General features: G+C 38.0%; 1 protein-coding gene across 1 annotated transcript in view; it reads left to right on the top strand.

Annotated features, from left to right (window-relative positions):
• brinp2 (bone morphogenetic protein/retinoic acid inducible neural-specific 2) overlaps nt 1-24,972 on the top strand; it is a 141,040-nt gene that overhangs the window by 40,056 nt on the left and 76,012 nt on the right. The window contains exon 2 of the mRNA XM_053499439.1: nt 14,011-14,329. Within this exon, the coding sequence (XP_053355414.1) occupies nt 14,061-14,329 (269 nt within the window). The 5' untranslated portion in view covers nt 14,011-14,060. The remainder of the gene's footprint in view (nt 1-14,010; nt 14,330-24,972) is intronic.

Genomic DNA, 24,972 nt, shown 5'->3' with positions numbered 1-24,972 from the left:
GGCAGCTTGTGTTTTCTCTCCTTTAAGCTTAATGTCAGCAAGTAAAAGTAAGGTTAAGGTGATGCGCTAGTTTGCTTATTGTTTAACGATTTGCTTATCGTTTTGGTCTGTCTGGTTTGCTTGCCCAGCTTAGCAGGGCATCTCATTGTTTGTCTGTGTCTTGTTTTTTTGACAGTGACTGTGTTCTGTGACAATAGTAACAAGCGTGAAAGTAAAATACACGTATTTATTACTGTACGTATCGTAGCGTTTTTACGCCGGGAAGAATGCTGGAGAGACGAGTGAGCTTATTTGCTGCCCAATGCAATGGCTGGGAGTACTTTATTTAGCACACAGCAGGTATGGCATGAGCAGCACCTTCACTCAGGAGCCTACATCCAATTCACCACTAGCTTGAACTGGAGCACATTTCACACGTCACACACCCCCTCACACACAACAGGGCTGAAGCCACTAACCCAAACACCTTTCCCCAACATGGTGAACACACACCAACATCCCCGCAAGGCATGCTGGTCGTCAGCCGCCGCCCCACCCACGCCACAATATAAATGTCAAGATGTCTAGAATTTGATCAGTAAGAAGTCTCTTCCTATTTATATATATACTTTTACATAGTACATGTTGTGACTTTATCAATAAGGTTGTGTTCGTTTATGAGCAGTTGCCATGGTACTGCAGGATTTTTTTTTTTAAATGCTCAGATATGTAATAATCTTTTCATGTAATAGCCTGTCCTAAAAAAAAAGGAACAAAAAAAGAACAAAAAACGCTATTACCAAAGCAATTTGATTTTGCGAACAAGTGCATCACCAGCCAGTTGCAGGCGATTTCAGTCTTCAGCTTCATCACTGGTGTTTGGACTGGCAGTGTCAGCACTGTGTACCTCATCAGTTTAACTGCGCAGTGGATAGATAAGGATATTACTCTGCAGAAAGTCACTCTACATGCAGAACAGGCTTCACTATCTAGCAATGCAATAGCCGGTGCATTTGATGCGAGGCATGTTCATGTTGTTGCACAATGTCAAATACCAGATACTGGTGTGGGTACTCAATATCGGTGAATATCTAAATGGAAGGCCGGCAAAAAGTGTTATTCGTATGTATGTGTGTGTGTGTGTGTGTGTGTGTGTATGTATGTATGTATGTATCTATCTATCTATCTATCTATCTATCTATCTATCTATCTATCTATCTATCTATCTATCCTGCCTGTCTCTCTGTCAGTTCTTGGAAGTGGCAGTTTCAGGGCAGGATGTTAAGCTTATTTGTGGCACAACACGTCAGGAGCACACACAGTACCAGCAGCTTGTGTGGATGAAAATGGATCTGAGAGCAGATGTCACAAGAAGTGTGTGCAGAGGGGAAATAATCTGCTGGGAAAATTCAATACATTTCGTTGAGGCTGGTGAAGTATGTGGAGTTTTGTTTGATCAACTCAAAACCAAACAAAAAAAATGAAGAAAAGCACTCGGCATTTATTAGAACACACAGGACAGCTCTGTAATAATCCAGCAGGGCTGCATGAGGAGGAGTGCCCTTATTGTGAATATCGACTGTAATTTTCACCGTAGGCACGAGGCTACATGCCGAGTGTTGCATTTTACACATTGTAGACATGAGTGAACAAATTTTGGATTACTTTTGTTTTCTCAGTGAAAATGGTTCCAAAAGGAATCCCCGTGTTTTGCCATGTTAAGGATGATTAATGGTTCTGCATCTAGTCTAGAAGTGTACACTGATGTGCACCTCCCTAGAACTACGAATTTGTTCTAGGGAGGACAAACATCAACAGTGTGTCATATAAAGCCACAGGATCCAAAGTCTAATACTTTTTGGATGCTTTTCATCCCACATGCAGGCGTTGTCTGCATCGCCGTGACTACACGTCACGTTGGTCCACCTGGTAGCATTGCATTTCCAGCTTCTTCTATGCTTCTATTTTGGAATTGAGTTGAATATCGTACTGACGATCTCCCCTGACATCAAAAAGTCACTGTTCAGCATCTATTAGCTGCAACAAAACTAGCTGTTTCACGCCTAGTTTCACTCACCCACTCATCATCTATAACCCTATTATTCTGTATTCAGGGTCATGCGGGGTCTGTAGCCTTTAACCCTGGACAGGGTGCCAATCCATCACAGGGCACACACACTACAGGCAATTTGGGAACGACAATTAACCTAATCTGCATGCCTTTGGACTGTGGAAGAAAACCAGAGTACCTGGAGAAAACACACCAAGCACAGGGAGAACATGCAAACTCCATGTACGCAGAGAGGGGAAGGACCCTGGCTGGGAATTGAACCTGGACCCTGGGGGTGCAAGGCGACAGTCTTAACCAGTTTTAGTAGCCTACTTTCATTCACAATAAATAAGTCACGTAGAAATGGCGTAGAAACAAAGTTTGTTTAGAACTGTAATGAAATCTTAATAAAATATATAGAATATAAAACTGAATAAAATTGGATATTTGATTTGGATATTTTAATATTTTAATATTGGATATATGTTGTGATACAGAACCGTAATATAAACTAGGTATCGTGATAATATTGTATCGAGTGATCCCTGGAGATTCCCATGTAGCAAATGCATGCAAGTGGAGTGACACAAGCAGTAAAATGTTCTGGTATAGATGTACTAAATATCAGCACTTCTGAGACACTATTTAACCACTCAAATTAGTAGATGGAAGATAACTGTTATATGAACATTGCAGGTTTTTTTTTCTTCTGATTTGGGATTTGGGTAAATATAGTAAGTACTGTATGGTAGATTTATTATATAATTCTAGGTTCGAAGAAAATCTATATAATTAAAAAAATATTTCACATACATAGACAAGAAAATACAGTAATCCAGTTCGTATCTATTTATAACTTCCTTATTCTGAAAACTGTCTATGAATGTATCATTATTGCAGACTGGAGTGAGTGTTTAATGCCACACATGTGCGCATCAGACTTGCATTCCCTTATTAGAAGCGTGAGTGTTTCATGGTGTGTGGGAGTCATCTTTGCACAGGGTTTAAACTTGTTCCTCAATTACCAAAAGAGTTTACACAGCATTTAAAAAAGTCTGGCTGCAAGTCCAAATAATTTACAGAACAATATGAATCGAACAGGTATTGTCTGGGATCCTTCCATCCTGCCTTCTCTCTGTCCTTAATGAAACAACATGTAATATTGATTTTATGCCTCACAAGTTACATAAAAATTTAAGTAGATGAAAGTTAATTCAGTTGTATAAAAACATGGTGGTGTTTGCAACATTAAGTGGCACTGTCAAGTATTATCCCTCCATCCGTTTATGTATGTGACTAAAATGTCACAGTTAATCTTGTGTGCAAAGTGAGTTTATTCCTATTATCACTTAGACTCTAACAAGCTGTTTGCACAAACAGTAAAAGGAAACAAACTATCTTGCACTTCATGACACAAGTAATCAGACAGCTGTTGACATCTGCAAATGGGTTTCATTTCTCCTCTTTACAGCCACTCTGCTCATAACACCATTTTCCTTATATTTTTTGCAATATATATATTTTTTTGAATTTTCTAAGTGAAGTATTGGTGCTAATATTTTTTTATGTTATGCATATAATACTGAACATGTGTGTGCCAAAGAAGCTACTTCTGAAGTTTATGCAACATGGAAGTGACTAATCTTGCTTAGATGATTTTATATGTTTCTTAAAAATGGCCATGTTTGGCTTTATACTGTCTCGCTTAAACAATAATAATGTAAAATGCAAATTGTTCATATTTCTTTAAAACTATTGATACTAAAATTGATAAAAACTTCTAGGAGCATAAGACCTTAAAAAAAAGTGTTGCTTTAATTAAAGATTTAAAGCACTTTAGTGTCAAATCAAACCAAAAGGGTTTTGCATTATACAATAATTACATTTTTCAGGTTTGTCTTGTCATGTGAAATCTAAATATTCACAATCAACGAAGCATGGATCCGGAGATTAGAAGCATTAAATATTATGAATTACTTATTAAGTAATATGAACTTTTTCACCTAGGTAGGTAGGACACTTTTTGGCACCGATACCGATTCATGTTTCCATATTTCATGTTGCATAAAATAAATAATTCTTATTATTGTGATTGTGATTATTATTTTTAAAAAAAATCTAGAATGTAATAGTAAAGAAATACACCTTTTGTCCCAATACTTTTGGCCACCTTTGTAATTTCTAGTGTAGATTTTGGTTTTAGGTCTAAACCAGACCTTTCATAGAAAGCATTTCAACTGCCTGTCATACTGTCTGTGTGTCTGTGTGTGTGTGTGTGTGAGACCAAGAAAATATGACCATGAATTTGTATGATCCTGAGAAACAGCAAAGCGTACTGTCCTGAAGCCTTACTTGTTTTAGATGTAAAATTTACCTTACAGCTTTTCCTCTGGCTGCTGCTCTGAACTGACACTCAAAATGCCTGACGAAAATGCTTATCAAACAATCCCTCACTTCACCATATCAACAGTTACACAAATCCTTTTATGTCTGGCTTAGTTGTTACCAGACAAACCATGACGTACTTGTACCGAGCGCTGTGATTTGATTTACAGCAGGACTACTGTCAGATCAGCTGTGATAGAAAATGAATTAACAGCTTCCGACTAATCATAATTGTGAATTCAACATTGCAGTGGTTATTACATGCCTTGTTAAACAAAACATGCAGTCTTCAACAGACTGATATAATTACTGAAAATATAGTTGAATAATAAGCTGATAATCTCACACCATGAAAAACCTTAATGGTGATAGCAGATGGGTTTCATGTTGCACGCACTTTCACGTGCATTTCGATTTTCAAGCTAGGAATAAGTAAATCTTCAATTATTTTGAATATAAACATTTGGAAAAGGACGAAGCATTGCGTGTTTATGCATTTAGCGATTAGAGCTGATATATAAGTGAATGTTGTGGTCAGCTAGTGTAAGGACGACTGCATTGTTAGGTAACGTTTAAATGGCTACAACAGCTGCACAGTGGAGCACTTACAGTAGAGAGATACTGAGATATCTGTCTCACATCATAAAGCAGCTGGATCATGTGACTCTAATTTTATTCTATGACAACCGGGTCAGCCTTCCCCTACATTCAGCAACATATGTGTTTTGCTAATTGCGTTTTTATTATACTGTTTTGCTAACAAGTAGGAGGCCGGTGTCTTGCATGGACACACACACACACATACACACACACACCCATACTGTACAACTTCAATGGATAAAGTTCAGTGTGATTATTTTCACGGTATTGTGTGATCAAAGCTCTTTAATTGAATTAATTAGCTGATTTGATTAATTAGCTGATTAACTAGCCATGCTTTTATGTTTTAATTAAATGCCTCTTTTCTTGATTTTCACTTACCGAATCATGCTTTTTTTTCTTTTTTTATAATGTAAGATCTGATCACATTTATAGTTTCTGAAGTAACTTGCTTAAAGACCATAAAAACAATAATTAAGAAATTAATACATTTAGTAGATATAACTCAACCTATAATTCTTTATTAAAACAGTCGGATTCTGAACATTAGGGCAGTAATTGGGATTTAAAATCATTAACCAAAAAAGATAAATTTCTGTGCTGGATATTTTTGCTGGAAAATAATCTTTAATTTTCTTCTAAGTATAAAAGTGCGTATAAAATATTTACACTCTGAGGTTGGCCATGTATAATGCTGGTCCTTATTAAAACTTGGGCTCTGAAGCTGGCTCTCGTATTCTACTTTGCTGCTTCCAATCTATATCTATCGCTCTGACACGTCCATGTGCTGAAACAGTGTGATGCAAGGTTTTAGGATAGGATTCGTTCCTTCTTTCCTGAATCTCTTCTTACAAGAACAAAAGAATCTCACGCCCCCAGGCCGTCCTCGCTCCGCTTCGTTCTGTGCAATATGTGTGAAATGTGGTGCTGTAAAGACAGCCAGCCACTGTAAATTTGATTCCTTAAAAAAAAAGGAAGAAAGAAAAAAAGAAAATAAGATTTGGTCAGAACAGTTGTCAGAATGGAACAGCTCTGACGCTGCCTACTGTATCAGAGTAAATCCAAACAGATGTTTGGAGCCCCATGGCATGAAAGGAAAGCTCATAATTACTCACACAGTGGTGGGAACGTATATGCTGATGAGTTTATTTGCAGTTTATTTCCTTTGCGGCAAAGTGGAAGAATGCTCCTGCTTATCAGCGTCATAGTCTACAGCAGGGATCAGAACAGAAGCTTTCTCAAATCCAACTCTTTGTGTTAAATGAAAAAAGCTGATTTCTGGAACATAGGAGAAAGAAGAAAAGACATGTTGCTCCAGTTGCAGTATACTGGATGCTGGGTTGCATTCACATCTTTAGCTTACCGCTGTTTGTAATGATTTGATCTATAAGAAAATGTTGCTTATAAATTGCATCCCTGCATTGCAGAGTCTAAAACTATTGCTTCTCTACCTGACATGCCTGAAAAGTTTGCACCAGAAATAGAACAGTGCTGTGCAATTTTGTGCAAATCAAACACATTCAGTTGGTAACAGCACTGCAAGTCTCACCGAGTGTCTCAGGAACTGTGAGTAGGAACAAATACTGTACTGTATGTAAAAAAAAAAAAAAAAAAGGTTTCACGTTGAGGTGAATATAAAGGAAAGCATACCACCATTCCTCACTCCTGTTGGTGGTCATGAGATCGTTTAAACTTTGCTCGAATTTATCACAGGGGCAAATACTCCAACGGTCCTGTCCCAAATGGTGCACTTGCACCCTTGTGGTTTCCATTTGCATCTGCCAGGTAGGTTCACAAGGCCATGGGATGACCTATTTCTCATGTTAGGCTTCAAACGGGTGCTCATCAGTGCCCTCTATACACCATGTAGTGATGCCTGCAATTAAACCGAGTCAGCAGCAGTCTCTGAAACCTTTGCCGTTATTAGCGGGGGCCAGCGGCCAAAAATAGATTCCTTATTAATTTAAATAGATAAGGAAATAGATTCCTTATTAATTTACATCGTTATTAGCCAACGTTGGAGTAATATGAAGGTGAATAGTGTTAAAATGATCTAGTGTGATCAGTTCCCTAATTTAAGCCTTCACTTTGATTTATAACGAACTACTTCATGCAAGCAACTGATTTTTGCTACCATGCTGCATCGTTCAGATTTGTTGAGTGAGATCTCATGTGAATTTCCTTTTTGTGGAAATGAAAACATTATTTTCAATATCATTTGTTTCCAAATGGAAAATAGAGTTTAAAAAGTAATTGGTCATCAGAAACAGTATCTCCATACTTTATCTGTTGGAATCATCACACTAGTTTGAGCATAATATTGTAACTTTCCAGGCGCAAATATAAAAGCACCCCAGAAAAACAAGAGCAAAAAAGATCATAAATGCTCACTTTTATATCTATGCAGCCTTGACAACTGAAGCTATTCATAATATTCTTTTTTTTTTTTTTTTTTTTTCGGTTAAGTGACCATAAAATGAATATGTATTGAGAAGAAAAATCATTAACATTGTTGAATCCTCAACTCTGCAGAGTTGTTCATTATTTTTCTTTAAAAGCAGTAAAGGAAAATAATAAAGACCTTTTACAGTAGTGTCTGCTGCAAGAAGTTTATATTAAGGCACTACATAATCATTTCTATAGTAACGATTTTACCCGGGTTTTTGTAGGCTAGAAAATCTGCAAAAACTGATGTTCCTTATAAAATTGGTGTGAAGTTTTCTTTGAGAAGATAGGAATTAAACAGGATTCTGCAGTGTTTTTGTTTGGCAACAGTCAGGTAAAACAGCATTTTTATTTTTTATTCAATTTCGAAAGAGGCTGAAAAGTGAACAAGCTATACACTGATCATCCACAACACTAACACCACAACCAGGTGAATTAAATAACACGATTATCAATTATATACCAGTAAACTGTACCAGGATCCCGGGCACCCAAGGCTCACCCATGCCTGTGAGGACCAAAGACCCCCGTGTCCATAGCGATCTTACCCATGGTATGCTCTGGACAAACAAATCTGATCCACGGAGGCCCCACACTGCAACCCAGAGTGCCCAAAGGATCTGCTGCTAATGTCAGACACCACAGCAGGCCTTGCAGATTTATATATACAGTATACAGTGGTACCTCGGCATACGAATGCCCTGCCTTAAAAATCTTTACCTTAAGAAATGAAATTTTGCAAGAAATTTGCCTCGGCATGATAAGCATCTGAGCATTTGATCGAACGACAGAAATGAATGCGACTTCCTTGTACGGTAAGTTGTGCGAACATTGGGGGGCCGTTCAAAACTTGTTCGAATCAGTGGAAAGCCAAGCAAAGCAAGTTTACATGTTTTGTGTAAGATTAAGTAAGGACATACAGGCAACATCAAGGGTCCCAATAATGTTATCAAGGACGGCAGCAAGAAGAAAAGGGAGCCACTTTCAGCTTTGTTTGTGAAGCAGCTCTTTTTATTCTTAATTGATGTGTTTGGATTAACCATCATGAGACTATGGTGCATTTTATTTACTGAATCTCACACAGTAGATATGTTGCATATCCTTACACTGAAATCAGACAAACTACCTTAACAGCATCCGAAAAACATTCTGTTACTCCGATGCATTTATATACTTTGCAATCCAGAACATAAAGAGAAACGATTTCGTTACGGAACTATCGGTCAAACTGACTCAGAGATATATGTAAATTTAAGGAGCTGTTAATAAAAGCCTTGATGACTGGGTCATGATCTGTGTGCAGTTTCTCCAGGAGGAAAACATATACCGTATTAATGACTGTTTGAAATATATGAGTGCTCAGGAAATGCTGCGAGAGATTTGCCCACAACCATGTAGGTTAAAAGCAAGCTGGCAGATAAGTCCTTGACAATTCACTTCCCGACTCCGCGCAGATTCGCCGCTCCACATGGCACTTGCTCCACATGGGTAACTCTACATCACTACGGACAAAATTAGATACAAATGCACCACACTACTGAGACTTTGAACCCCGTTAAGCACTGAGATAATCCTTCAGCGCTCCAGAGCACACGGGGCCGTCCACCAATCCCTCAAACCTCCTGATGAGTGTTATCTGATCAATTAGTTCCAGTGCCATTATACCTCACTAAAGCCTTCAGGTGGAGTGAACATCATGCAGAAGCCCTGCCGGCTGGATGTCTTAAGCTCACCCTTAAAGTCCTTATAAAAGGGGTGAGAATAAATGGATGCTCGTACATGTCCTGGTTATGCGTTAATAAATTCTAGCAGTCCAGTCTTATTCCCAGATTTCCTCCAGGGCGCTGAGGGTAAATATAAAGACACCTGAATTATGCAGGTTGAGCATGTAAATGTCACAGCTAAGTTCAGCACTTCTTCCATTGTTTCACTGGCATTTTCAATATGTTTTATGTATTTTATAATTAGTCAGGATCCCCAGAGGCCATAGAGGTACGGGCCAGAGCATCCGTCTAGGATGTCACTGCTCAAGCACAGGGTTTCATTTAAAAGGCAAATTTGGAGCAAGAATGCTGCCAAGATATTTTAGTACAAAAAACGTCCCTAAATTACTTCACTCAACTCCTTCCTCTTCCAAAAGATAAAGGAAAGCGCTCAATTAGCGCTCGTGGCACGAATTCTGGAAGCCGCCCGGATTTGCACTGTGGTTAACGCTTGGTGGAATTAGCATCAGTCTTGCTTCTTTTTTTTTCTTTCTTTTCGAGATGGCAGACAACACGCAGAGCCGAGATAATGTAACGCCAGCAGGAGGCACGTGGAAGTGACGCCATTATAAGAGGGTGCGATAGATTGATAGATAGATGAAGAGACAGAGAAAAAGAAAGATGATTTGGTTTGAAAAGAGCTGGTTTAGCAACTGTGAGACAACCATCTTCTATGCTCTTCAGCAGATGAATGCAATTTGCTTCTTTTCCAACATAATCATGTGTGAAAGAGGAAGTGCTCTGAACTCAACCTTGGGAGTGACAGAAACAAAGAGATGCACATGAGGTGTTGCTTCAACCATTATTAAAATGTTTGTTTACAGAGACATACATAATGCTTCCACAAGACCCCCTTTACATCTCACACAAATATGTGTGTGTGTGTGTGTAAAGTTGCATAAATGCTTGCAAAGCATTTCTATATGTATCTAATGCATGTACCCACAGGAGTCTTTACAAACCTTTTGCCTAAATGAGCACTTTATGAAGCTTGGTTACAGTGTGCACTAAAGTGAGCACAATATGTTCAAGTGAAACTGGGACATTTCATTTGGCGGAATAACAGAACACAGTTATGAAAGTAAAAACTCCTTTTATTTCTCCATATAATCCCCTGCTACAACAATGCGCTCATCTTACTGTTTCATCAGTGCTTAGATACCATTAAGGTAGAAAGTATGCTGGAGCCATGATCGGACTACCTGCCCTCCCAGGAACTCCTTTAATGGTGGACATGTCTTGGAGTAAGGTCAGGACTGTACAGCTGAGTTCCTGTACTGTGCAAGTGGTGTTGGTGAACGACTGTGTGTACAGTTTCCACAGACAGAAATGTTCCACTAGCTGAATGTTCACAGGAACGACTGCAGTATGCTCTCATCATTCACGGACATACATCCTTATTTAAAGCGTTTGCACCATTCGAGGGTTTCACTTCGGCTAAGAGTCTCATCACCGTCTTTTGTAAATGTCAATCTGTTTTATGCCCTTCATCCAGGAGTAATTTCAACACAAGTCCCGCTTTGACTTGAACGGCCCTCATGGATTACAGAGACTACAAGAGTGATAGAATCTATCCCTTAGCGTGACTGAATGTCAGTTTTTAAGAGAGTAAGAGATAAATCCTAGAGTATAAATCTGAGAGGGTTGAGAACTTTAAGAAACGTTACCAAAGTACGGTGGCCCTGAAGTGCAAAACAATTTAACAAAACTGAAAACAAAATAACAAAACCCAAAACAAAATAACAAATTCAAAACCAAATAAACAAAACGAAAAACAAAATAACTAATATCTGACTGGCCGAGAAGTGCAATACAAATTAACAAAACGGAAAACAAATTAAAAACCAAATAACACATTTTTTTGAAGGGGGGGAGTTTTGTTGTTTTGTTTTTGGTTTTGTTATTTTGTTTTTCGGATTTGTTAATTTGGTTTTAAATTTGTTAATTTGTTTCCCGTTTAGTTAATTTGTATTAAGGTAGGTATAGATTGCGAATGAAATGCTTACCGCTAATTGGACGAGACATCTGTCACTCAAAATATACAGGAAGTACTGTAGTAGCGGTAGATTCGTTTGTGTATGAATGTGCAAACATTACTGTGGTTTCGAATATGGCGTACTTACAGTGGCCCTGAAGTCAGTTTTGTTAATTTTTTTGCACTTCACGGCCATCATAGTTTAAAGTGAAGCAGAACACACAAGAAACAAAGATAAAGAAACAAGTTCCTACTTCCTGTATATCTTGAGTGACGATGTCTCGTCCAATCAGTGGTAAGCATTTCATTCGCTAACTATACCTACCTTTTCCGGTTTGTATCGGACTGGCCGAGACGTGCAGTACAAATTAACAAAACGGAAAACAAATTAACAAATTCAATACCAAATTAACAAATCCGAAAACAAAATAACAAAAACAAAACATCAAAACTCCCCCCTCCAAAAAAAATAATTTGGGTTTTGTTATTTGGTTTTTAATTTGTTTTCCGTTTTGTTAATTTGTTTTGCACTTCTCGGCCAGTCAGATGTTAATTATTTTGTTTTCCGTTTTGTTAATTTGGTTTTGAATTTGTTATTTTGTTTTGGGTTTTGTTATTTTGTTTTCAGTTTTGTTAATTTGTTTTGCACTTCAGGGCCACCGTACCAAAGCTATCCAAAAGCTTCATAATCATCAGCTCTGCATGGACTATACTCTGGATAGTTTAATGCGCTTGTACAGTTAAATATAACTTACATACTGTACAGTTATGATCACTGCGTGAAGCTTCGTTGCAACAGAGACGAAATCCTAAAATAGTTACACATTGTCCTGTGATTAAATCCTGAGATCCAACATGTGTTGAAATTCTTTATCCACAAAAATATATGCCGTCTTGAACCATAAACGTGTATCAGCACTCTTTAAACTAGTAAACTAGGACTGTATCTGGCAGTGGTGTTGGAATGGAATGATATTAACGCCACTTTCTCTTAATGACCGAGAAAGGCACTTTGTTAGCAGGGGCTCTGTTTTAGTTTGACAAATAGGGTGGCATTTAGGGAACCTGGAGCAGCGTTGCAGGACTTGATCAATGTTATCAGCACAGTAATGTAGTTCATCATGGACACTTTCTTTCTCAAACACACACACACACACACACACACACATACACGGACACAGTCTCTCTCTCTTCTTTCTCTTTCTCTTCAGTTCTTTTGTGTTCATTATTGCTCTGTCTGCATTTACTGCACTCAGGATACTTTGCGTATATTAGTGTAAACTGTAGATGCACACCACACAGTTTAATTTCATAAAAGCCGTGTTCAGAGAAAGAAGGCTCTGTACAGCAGGAACTAATCTGTAAATGTATTTCTCATTAAATAACCGAGTGCTTACTCCTTAACTGTTACTCTACAAAGACGAGATAATTCAGTCTCCCTTTCAAAACCATGCTTTTATTACAGAAGCACGGAAGCACCGGACGAAAACAAAAACAACAGTGTAAAGGGAATGGAAAAGGTCTGAAGGAGGATCGGAATGAAATATGTAAGGGAGAGCATGAAGAGGAATGGAATAGTGAGGAATTAGATTAGTGAGAGGATTGCTGGGCACAAAGCAAGGAGAGGCAGAAGTGAGGAAAAAAAAAGGTGGGAGAAGGAGATTTTACAGAGAAATGAGGATATTGAGATTTCATGTTGCGAGTGAAACTGCCAGTAAAAAGGGGAAAGAAGATGTTTTTATATATACATAAGCATCATCTCTGGATATCCATTGGCCTCAGGCAGCGTTATGAATTGTGCAGGGAATGACTATTCTGAGCAAATAGAACAAATGACACATGCAGGTTTGTACTGGGTTAGAAATGCCTCGGATTTGGATCCAGGCTTGCCACTTGCACACTAATTGCTTCTTTCTCCTAAACCCACATTAGTATCCTGCTCCACTTCCAAATGAAAGCAAGGTGGTTCATACATCATTAAGAATCCAGACGCACATCTGGTCCCAGTGAAATTAATTTTCACTGTAAATTTGGTAAAGACAAGGAAACAATGTCAGGGAATATTGATGGTCCCCGATCCATCCCCATTATAATATGTGCATGAGTGCTTTAGTACGTTCTCTCCAAGATCCCATGTTGCATTGCTAAGTCTACTGTTCACTTATTAATGTTTGGCCCATAATAGGCCCTTTGACTTTTGAACTTGTTTTTTTTTTCCCCCAACGAGTGAACTATTGAATAATTGAGTATTTATTCAGGCTCTGAAACCCTTCTATAAAAATTATTTTTGAAAAAAAGAAAAATACCCAGACATTCATCTTACAAAGTTCTACGAAAATAAAATAAATTCTAGCTTAGTAGGACCAGTAAAAAAAATGCTGTTTTTTTCTTTTAATTCCTTAGTACAGTACTTACTGTAATTAATTAAAGAAATACTTTGCTTTTTACTGTTTATTTATTAATTTATTTTAATTTAGTTGTTTTTGTTATTAAAATAATATTTTGAATAATATGTATATATAGTGTGTGTGTGTGCACGCCAGCCAAAATTTTTATTTACTTTAGGAATAGTATGTTGTATATTATATTATTATTATTATATTAATAACAATATTATCATCATATCATATTATCATATACATTTATACAGTTCAAGTTTTTCAAAAGATATGTATACATTTTTTTGGGCTAACTCTCTCTCTTTCTCTCTTGCTCTCCTCTCATCTAGAGAGAGAGAGAGAGAGAGAAATTATTTTTTTTGACAACAGTGATCTGTCCGACATTCCCCTCACATTTCTTTTCTCTGGTTCCAGGTCTGGCAGGATTGGCAGAAGAATGCTGGTCCCAGGCATCCAGGGGCAGGATGGCGTCGTGTTGGCAGAGCGCTCTGGGTGTTAGATGGTTCCTCTTGATGCTTGTGTGGCGCTGGGCACCACTGGGTGCTCTAAGCTGGCTCTTAGCCTCAGCTGAGCGCCCTGAGTCTTTATCTTTCTCCCCTCTGCCTGGCAAGGCAAGTGTGGCTCAGCTGGACTGGCTGCTGTCTGACAAGGGTCCCTTTCACCGGTGCCCGGAGTACACTGAGTTCAAGGAACGCTTTCAGCAGGGTTTCTCAACACGTTATAAGATCTACAGGTAAGGTCTAGCCATGTTTCAAACATTTTCAATATAGAAAAACAAATGTGTTTTTTTTTTTAAACAGAGCAAAATATAAGCTATACATTATGCTTAAAGAGTTCAACGTTTAAAAAATATATTTACAAAAAACCTTCTGGAGGAGTAGTACAATGTGATTTTTAAAATATTTGCTGGGTTTGATATTTGCATTAGTTAGCCTTATGTAAGAAATCCCTCTACTGACTTATGTGTTGCATCATGGGCCTAGAGACACACTATTTCCTGCTTTGGTCTATGTATGTGTATATGCATGGAACGGCATTAAAAATTGATTTGCATTTATTTGCCAAGGAGAAAACTATTTTTTTAAGAGATCTGTTTGAAAGAAAAATATATTACAAGTAATATGATTAATATATTATAATATAAATAACAGCACCATACATAATAAGTAAATTAAGTTAATTAGAAAGTATTGGACCAACACAAGCTACTGTACAAGAACAGCTTCATTGCACATTTTTTGAGTCCCTTGAGCTGAACTGTACAAATAAATATTTGTTTAAAATATATTCACTCTTTGTGCTTTTTGTTGTCATCTGGGGGAGTATAGGGGGGTACATAGACAGATAAAGCTGCATATTATGAGCGTAACAGGGAAAATGTATGTCGAGAAGGTAAATGAGTTTGCCTAGAGGGAGTAGGTTAATGATGATGAGGAGTGGCCCCAGTAATGAACCCTGTGGGTTTCCCTGCTTGACATATAGGTTTGTTTTTGGACAGATTGTGTCCTATCATTGATACACAGTGCCATGGATTCTAACATGTTTTATGAAGTTTGCACTTAGGTCAGAAGAATAAGGATTCAGTATATTTCTTACAGTGACTAAGGGGACAAGTCGACCTAAACCATGCCAGAAAAATGCCGCATACAGAATGTTGTGACCCATCTCTAAGTACAGAATAAAATCTTTCCAAGGCTGTGGCACATAAAATGTGCCATGTTAATATAAGGATAGGTGCAAACTCATGACATAAGTAGGCCAGACCTCACACAGCTTTACCCTCATGTACTGAACTAACTAATACAAGTGACATGCGCATTCATTTTCATAGTCTTCACAGCCCCAGAATGAATCCTGCTAATGTGCAAAAACAATGGGTATATAATCTTACGTTGGCCAATCATCAGATTGCTATTGGGAGAAATGCATATATAAATGCAATAATATCTATCTATCCATGATGTACATCATGATGTACAGTGGTGGCCAAAAGTATTAACAACATATGCCATATTATGCATACTGTATATGTACTAGCTACTATTTGGCAATGGTATTCAGTTTCCTAAACTGACCTAAACTCAACAGAAAACTGTAGGACCCTGGTGAAGAAGGCAATAGCATATAATACAGTGATCCGATTGATAAGGTTAGTCATATTTGGGCACCCTATTGGCGTACTCCATATATATGTTTCAGCAGTTGTCATGCTTTTGCCCAAAACTTCCCTCCAAGGAGACCTTCTAGACATCTCTATACACGCAGGAGGGTCCCACAACGCTTAATTCCATGGAGTAGGACCTACTTTCCATGTCAATTAGGGCCAAAACTGATAAGCCATTTAGTGTGTGCTGTCAGATTGGCCCGGGTTGGTGTTTGCAGGTGGAGTGTGCAGTCGGCCAGCAAGGATTTTCTCATTAGTGCATGCGTTCCCTCTCACCCAGGGGCATTGGTTCTTCCTGTTAGACTATCAAAGCATCAAAGCCCAGGGGTAAAGCCCACATACTAACAGCCTGCTGCTCTTTGACCGATAATGCTCTTGTCCAGACTCTTGTGCTCAATAGTCTCTTCAGCAGGCTGCTGTTTAGGGTTGAAGCCAATGCTGTGCAACACAGAGCAGGGTGTTGAGTTGACTTTTAGGTGAGGCAGTGGGACTATAAACATATCAGTGGAACTCGGCAGCGTTAATGTTAAAGTTGAGATGTGTCTGTTACTTTGTAAAGTCTTCATAATAGCTCTAATCTAAGGTGCTGTTAATTTTGGATTTTTGAGGCTAGTAACTCCAAATGAACTTCTACTCTGCCGCAGAGATAAATTTTAGTATTTTGGGATTGTCTTCATGGTAGCCAGTTTAATCATGGTGCTTGATGCACTTTTGAAAATGCACTTGACAAAAATGTTCTTTCAAGAACTGTTCCAGAACAGCTGTCTGTTGTTGTTACTTAATTATCTTATTACATATGTGTTATTCCATGGTTTATTTCAAATCTACAGTATTGTTCTAGAATGTAAAATCTAAACAACTAAACAAAACACACTTTATTAAAAGGTGTATCCTGACATGTATGTTGTAAAATCTTTCGCTTGGGGCCGTACAAAGGTTATTTTATTGGGAAAAAAGTGGATAGAGGGGTTTTGAGGAGGTAGGGGGAAAGAAAAGGAGGAATAGAGTGAGGATGTGCATGTGCAGGTCTAACGGCAGTGCCCAGCTGGCAGGTAGGCATTTGGCTGGCAAGCAAAAGCGGTTGCAGAGTGGCAGACAAGCGCTCTCAGAGACAACGGTACTCGCAGATTTCTCGACAGCACTTTCTACAGTTGCTTTCAGGATGGCCTCGGACGTAAGTCAAGCATGACACTCCGATGTCTCGGCAGCTTTCCTGACTGGGAACGGGGGCCTTAATGTCGAGGCAGTAGCCTTTTCCCTTTCAGCGGCTATTTCATGATGGCTGGCTTCCAAACGAAACTGAAAACATCGGTACAGCTCATGCACTCCTTCTGCGACTGTCTCTTTACTGGCAATCAAACAGCGGTGTACAGTTTGCCTGCCTTTTAAATTCCCTGGGGCAATGTTGCCGCTCACATGCCACTCACCACGTTAACGTGCCACACGCTCTCTCTCCAAACTTTCAGACAGCTTTCACCAGACTTTCAGACCCCAAGTTAAGATCCCCGCCTTCATTTAAAGAGCGGAGCAAGTCCAAGGTCCAATGATGAAAATTTCTCATCAGATGTTCTAGATTTAGCAACTTCACACACATGGAGAAGGTGAGGCCGCATCTTTAGTGGGCACTTTGGAGTGAACGAGTGAGTAAGATTTAAACACATGACTGTCACTGATGCCTGCCATGGGTAAGTTGATATAAGTATAAAAAGGAATGCTATGTGAAAAATAACAGTTTAGATTTAGTAGGTTTAGAACCCTCACAGTAGAGGAGATCTCTGTTGCAGCAGCCCATTATTGTGCCTAGGTTTCTCCTAAAGGGGGAGTGCTTGCTGGTATAACCCACGCCCTGTCTATCATCCAGTGTGCTCTCCCAGGCCTGCTGTGATTTTGCCGCTGTTTCATTTAAAAGGAGAAATCTACAGAAAGTTTATAGGATTTTTAAATGTCTAAAATGAAGAAAGTAAATGTTTAATATATTGAGTAATTCATGGTTATCAAAGTACACACTCATTAGGCGAACAAACAAACTAATGTTTTTGCAGAATCTGTTTAAGTTGGGTCTTTTTTATTCAATTTCAGATTTTAGTTCGAATTTTATATAGATTTTTCCGTATCATATTTCTTTCTTGTCATATTTATGGAGAAAAAAATTCTAGCTGCACTAAAGATATACCACACGTGTGTAGACTTTACAGTATCTCTTTTTGATTTAATGATTTCACTAACAGTCAGTCCACATTATTATATTAGGAGAGATAACATTTGTTTCTTAGAGGCATCACTGTATTTGTGTTTGTTACTGATTTTATTTTTTATTTTTTTGACGGATGATTTTTACATTTAATTTGGTTTTTAAGGCTGATGCATCGATTGGCATGCAGTTCGATGTTAAGTCATGATGAGAGAACAGTGAATGTTTTTTCCCCTTCACTGTGGCTGACAGCAGTTCCGTGGGTGGATTTTGGCTTTTTTAGTCTGCTCCTTCTGCCCCATACCTGTGTGTGGTTGACTCTGATCAGCGCCCCAGCATTCGCCTGCAGAAAACTGCAGAGAATACCCCTGCTGAAGCATGATGGGTTTGGAGCGAGCAAAACAAGGTCTTGCCAGCACTGTTTGAAAGGTTGTCTTGCAGGTTGTCTTAAAGACCAAAGTGTACGTTTGTTCTTGCTAAGGTAGTTTGAATTTGTGGTTTGTGGTTCAGTAGAGGTGCATAAACATCACTCACCCTACTGGGCCAAACATGTTTTTTTTACCCCACAACTATCTGCCCTGGCCTTTAAATACGACACCAGACCTGCAGGATGCCTCCTATGGATCTGCATTTCTATTGTGTATTTTAGCACAATTGTACCTATATGTGAATTTAACTTTTTTTTTATGTGTTTTTCTAAATAGACTGTTTTTAGCAGATACTTACATAGATCCAAAATGAATGATTGTTCACTGTGCTGTAGTATATTCTTGAATTCAAATACAATATTTTTCTATAATATTACTATTTACATGTATAAATACAAGGCCATTCAACTCCCTGTTAATGATCACGATTGACTACAGCTGGTAGCTTCACTGTGTCAAGATGAAAAGTGTGTGTTTGACAGCACTTGCTGGATTAACTACACACAGCACAATGGGAAAGTCCAAGGAGCTCAGTGCAGATCTCAGGAAGTGGATGGTATTTACACAAGTCATAAATTGAGCCGTTTCTAAACAAATGCAGATTTCAATATCAGCTCAAACAAAAGTAAATTTGTACAGAACAACTTATTCCGGGGTGTAACCACTTTGCCACGGTCTGGAAGAAGATCCACACTGTCACACTTATAGAGTTTGGATGGTCATGAACAAGCCAGAAATCACTAAGGCACAGGCCTGCCATGAACTGAAAGCTGCCAGAATGCCAGTGTTCCTGTCTCTAGTTTTACATTACCATGGACTAAAGGACCTTCAAGCTTGACTATAGTTTGTGGCCGACCACATAGAAAAAGTTATTTTGGTGAAACGTCTTGATCAGGTTGTTAAAAAGAATAAAGGTGACACATTTAACCCAAGAACCAAGAACGTCTGTAAAGCAAAATGGCGAATCCAGTAGAAGCATACCTTAAGTCTGTTTTGCCGCCTGTAAAACATTGCCTAAAGAAGCAGGAATAATTAAGAAGAAGGACTAACTCAGAATTCTGCAACGTAACCTTAAATCGCCAGCTAGATGGTTGAAACTTGGACAAAATTCAGTTTTAGCAGGACAATGACCCCAAACACACATCAAATTTGGTAGTAGAAGAGATTACAGGATAATCTTTTAGACCCTCAACCGTATCGAAAAAATCTGTGCCACTCAACAAACAAATTTAATTAAACACCACTATTTCTGCCAAGAAAGGTGGACAAATATCCAACCAAATTCTGCCAGAAGCTTGTTGATGGCTACCGAAAATATCTGCTAAATGGGAAACTCGATAAGGGATATTCTACCAAATATTCTGTGTGCTGTATAAATATTTTTGACCCCGTAGGAATAATTTTAAGAATACTTTTAGAAAACAAGAACTTTCAGAAAACTCCAAATAAATCACAACTTGTGCATCAAATTATTTTTTTCTTTTGTTAAATATGTATTTTATACAATCATTCTTCCACAGGAAATGGACCAGCTCAAGAATTTTTTGCAAGCACAATATTGTTATTCATGACATTAATTTTTATGATGTGTGTGTAAACTTTTGACAGTAACTCTCTCTCTCTCTCTCTCTCTCTCTCTCTATCTCTCTATCTATCTCACTGGGTAGCATTTACACCTCGCCTTTAAATGCCCTGTTTAATGACAAAAAAGTAAATGATAAAATTACTTTCTTTTATTATTTTATAATCTACAGTATATACAGGTGAAACTAGAAAAAATTCATTTATTTTGAGTAATGCAACTTAAAAGGTGAAACTGATATATGAGATAGACTCATTACATGCGAGGCAAAATAGTTCAAGCCGTGATTTGTCATAATTGAGATGATTATGGCATACAGCTCATGAAAACCCCAAATCCACAATCTCAGAAAAATAGAATATTCCATGCAATCGATATAACAAGGATTGTACATAGAACATATCAGGCCTCTGAAAAGTATAAGTATGCATATGTACTCAGTACTTGGTTTGGGCCCCTTTTGCAGCCATAACTGCATCAATGTGGCGTGGCATGGAAGCTATCAGACTGTGGCACTGCTGAGGTGTTATAGAAGACCAGGATGCTTCAATAGCGGCCTTCTGCTCTTCTGCCCTTATAGATTCTCTAAGGGGTTCAGGTCAGGCGAGTTTGCTGGCCAATCAAGCACAGTAATCCCACGGTCAGAACCAGGTTTTGGTGCTTTTGGCAGTGTGGGCAGGTGCCAAGTCCTTCTGGAAAATGAAGTCAGCATTTCCATAAAGCTCGTCTGAGGAAGGAAGCATGAAGTGCTCCAAAATTTCCTGGTAGACAGCTGCGTTGACCCTGGACTTAATGAAGCACAGTGGACTAGCACCAGCAGACGACATGGCTCCCCAAACCAACACAGACTGTGAAAACGTCACACTGGACTTCAAGCATCTTGCAGTGTGTGCCTCTCTATTCTTCCTCCAGACTCTGGGTCCTTTGTTTCCAAATGAGATGCAAAAGTTGCTCTCATCAGAAAAGAGGACTTCGACCACTGAGCAACAGACCAGTTCTTAGACGTTTCTGACATTGTTTGTTGTTTAGGTGCGGCTTGAATATGACATTTGAAGCCCATGTCCAGGGTCCATCTGTGTGTGGTGGCTCTTAAAGCACTGACTCCAGCCTCAGTCCACTCTTTTGAAATTCCCCAACACTTTTAAATGGCCTTTTCCTGACAATCCTCTCCAGGCTGCGGTCATCCCTGCTGCTTGGGCACATACATTTCTATTAATGTGCTTTGATACAGCACTTTGGGAACATCCAACTTTTTTTCAATTACCTTTTAAGGCTTTCCCTCCTTATAGAGGATGTCAGTGATGGTTTTTTGCACAACTCTCAGGTCAGCAGTTTTTACCATGATTGTGCTTCTTACTGAACCAGACTGGGAGACCATTTAAAGGCTCAGGAACCCTTTGGGGGTGTTGTGGCTTAATTAGCTGATTAGAGTGGAACACTTTAAGCCTAAAATATTAAACCTTTTCACAATATTCTAATTTTTTGAGATTGTGGATTTAGGGTTTAATGAGCTGTAAGCCATAATCATCTTATAGCTTGAACTATCTTGCTTTGCATGTAATGAGTCTATCTCATATATTAGTTTCACCTTTTAAGTTGCATTACTGAAATAAATGAACTTTTGCACGATATTCAAATTTTTCGAGTTTTACCTGTATATTTTCTTCAAGGTTAGCTTGCATTTATACTCATAGCAAGGACAGTAATAGAATGATTTTATAGCCATAGGAAGGACAGTCTTTGATTTTAATCAGTAAGAAACAAATAGAAACAAAAAAGTTTTACTCCTAAATCGAAAGCCTATGTAAATAATAAATCTGAGCTTGATATTATTGTGAGCAACATATTCAAGTCACATTGTCTTTGCAAACACTTTTTAGTAAAGGAGTCATTAGGTATACTGTATTAACAGTGTAAAAATAAGTCATACTGTAATATTAGTGTCAATTTCAATATAAATATAATAATAATGTAATAAGAATCTGGAAGTTGAGTCATGTCAACTGGACTTTTTTCTTGTTCAGTAGATACGTTTCACTTCTCATCCAAGTAGCTTCTTCACTTTTTTCAATACCTTGATGATTGAGAATCTTTACGGACAATATAAAATAGGAGTTTGCATGTTCTCCCCGTGCTTGGTGGGTTTCCTCCAGGTACTCTGGTTTCCTCCCACAGTCCAAAGACCTGCAGATTAGGGTAATTGCCATTCCCAAATTGCCTAAAGTGTGTGTATGTGTGTGTGCCCTTTGATGGATTGGCACCCTGTACAGGGTGTACCCCGCCTTGTGCCCTGGGTCCCTGAATACAGGATAAAGCGGTATAGGCCATGAGTGAGTAAGTGAGTGTCTAAAATACTTTTTGTCCCTATTTTGTCCAAAGCATTTATTAGGACAGGATTTGGAGTAATTTGTTTACTCTGATTTAAAAGTTTATGCTATAACTGTCTTATTTAAATTAAGAAAAGAAAGGCTCTAAACAACAGTAATGAAAATATCAACATTGTAAGAAAGTCAGGTAAAACAATTGAATGATTGAGCTCAGTAAGCTGAAATGGCAGGCAAATTAGGCTAAAACATCTGCCAGAGGTTAACTCAATTTAGACATGCTGAGACTGGGAACAATGAAAACAGAACTTTTGCATATTGTGGAAATGACCTCCTGCTGACATAAACTGAGGAACAGCTGCCTTCGCACAGTGGTCTGCTCTCTGACAGCATGATTTAGGCTAATTAATATTTAATTTTGTCTTGAAAATGGGCTAAATAAATGCTAGTACAGAAAAACTCATTTCTTGTTAAAAAGCTGCAGTCAGACAGGAACAGAGACATGTATAGTAAAATGCACAGTAAATAATGTGTCTTTTTAAATAAATATAGACAATAGACAGAGCACTACAGTATATATTTGTTTATTCTAGTTTATATCGCCGGTGCTGTGGAATCACTGGTTTTTTAGTAAATCACAACTACAATGTGCAAAAGTACGAGGCAGTAATTGAAATGGAACTCGTAGATTGTTAAATGTGTTCCAATTCTCTTTAATGTACTGTATATTGTAATCTGAACAGATTAGACAGCTTTTAAAGTAGACATCTTGTCTAAATAATGCTAACAGTTCTCCTCACAGGCATTTGATTAAGGGATGGCCTCTGAACAGAAAATCCAGATACGTTATTCAGTTCAAGGATAAATACTTCCTATCACACATTCATATACTGTAGACAGTTATATAGACTTCAAATGCAGAATTAAAAGTTTCTCTTCTAATCTAACCCGGTCCAGTACTGCTTTACTCAATTCCGTTTTACGTTTTTAGGGACTTTAATAGCGGTTGCTTCTGGAACCTGCAAATAAATAGTCACTGAACAGTTAAACAGACAATAGCAAAATGTTCAAGTCTTAAATGTTGATTGTTAAAATAAGGTTAATCCGATCGGCTTAATCGAGACAGTAAGGGGAAACATGTTAAGGCCATGGAGATTCTGGTCTTGCAGCATAGAAAAAGACATGCTTTTTTTTTCAGAATATGGATTGCAAGCTAATGTTTTAAGGTGCTACTTAAAATTAACATTAATATTTCAGTCTGGTTTAAGTGAAGGTACCATAAACAAAATGTTATTAGCATCAGGGTCATAAAGTTATATTAAGTTTTCTTGTTCTTAGCTGTATGTTGCGATCACGTTTTAGAGAGGGGAGTTTTGACTTTTGGTGGCACTTCTTTATAAACCTACAGGTGGCACACTCTGAACAATTTCCACATTTTCATCCTGTGTGGTAGGAGTAAAATATTTGCTACAAAATATTTTATAAAATAATGTTTACAAAAAATAATTATGGATACCAGCTCCTCAGTAAAAAAAAAAAAAAAAAAAAATATATATATATATATATATATATATATATATATATAATAAAATTTTAAGTTAAATGTTACAGTCTTGTATTTTAAATTACTTTTTATTGTTTAAATGCTTCTCTTGGATTTTAAGAGAAAAAAATATGTTATAAAAATGGAATTTCTTTTTTAATGTTTAAAATGATAATAAAATTTGGAAAAACGTAAGATCGAATTCGGATATTTATAAATTCGTTATGCATGTAGAATAATTTTTTTTATTGAATCACCACTTAGGTATCAAGGTATCATGATAATATCATATGCAGAGGTGGGTAGTAATGAGTTACATTTAATCTGTAACATTTACTTAAGTAACTTTTTTAAAAAAATTTCGATGAGTAGTTTTACTGCAGCATACTTTTTACTTTTACTTGAGTAGATTTGTGAAGAAGAAATGCTATTCGCTACATTCGGCTTCACTCGACTCGTTACTTACCTAACAATTTATTTTACACATTTAGCTGGTGGATCTACCGCATGACTGTTTTACCAATCAGACGCAGCAACAATAATCACATGACTCCGTTTGACCAATCAGCCATGAATCTGTCCTACTTCGCATTCGCAAACAAAAGTTTCTGCATCTTTCTCTAATTTCTCTAATTTTTCATGCTGCTACTAGTGGAATCTTGTGTACATTGAAGCTTTGGGAAAGAATATTGGAAGCTAGGTTAAGGGCAGAGGTGAGCATTTGTGAGCATCAATATGGTTTCATGCCTAGAAAGAGTACAACGGATGCAGTATTTGCTTTGAGGATGCTGATGAAGAACTACAGAGAAGGTAACAGGGAGTTGCATTGTGTCTTTGTAGATTTAGAGAAAGCGTACGACAGGGTGCCGAGAAAGGAGCTGTGGTGTTGTATGAAAAAGTCTGAAGTGGCAAAGCAGTATGTTAAAGTAGTGTAGACATGTATAAGAGCTGTAAGACAGTGGTGAGATGTGCTGTAGGTGTGACAAAAGAGTTTAAGGTGGAGGTGGGTCTGCATCAAGGATCGGCTCTGAGCCCCTTCTTGTTTGCTCTGGTGATGGACACGATGACAGATGAGGTTAGACAGAAGTCTCCATGGACTATGATGTTTGCAGTTGACATTGTGGGAGAGCAGGGAACAGGTGGA

Source organism: Clarias gariepinus, chromosome 1 (assembly GCF_024256425.1).
Source record: "Clarias gariepinus isolate MV-2021 ecotype Netherlands chromosome 1, CGAR_prim_01v2, whole genome shotgun sequence".
Classification (NCBI taxonomy): domain Eukaryota; kingdom Metazoa; phylum Chordata; class Actinopteri; order Siluriformes; family Clariidae; genus Clarias; species Clarias gariepinus.
Note: the sequence above shows the minus strand (reverse complement) of the source record. Positions and strands in the feature narration are given on the sequence as shown.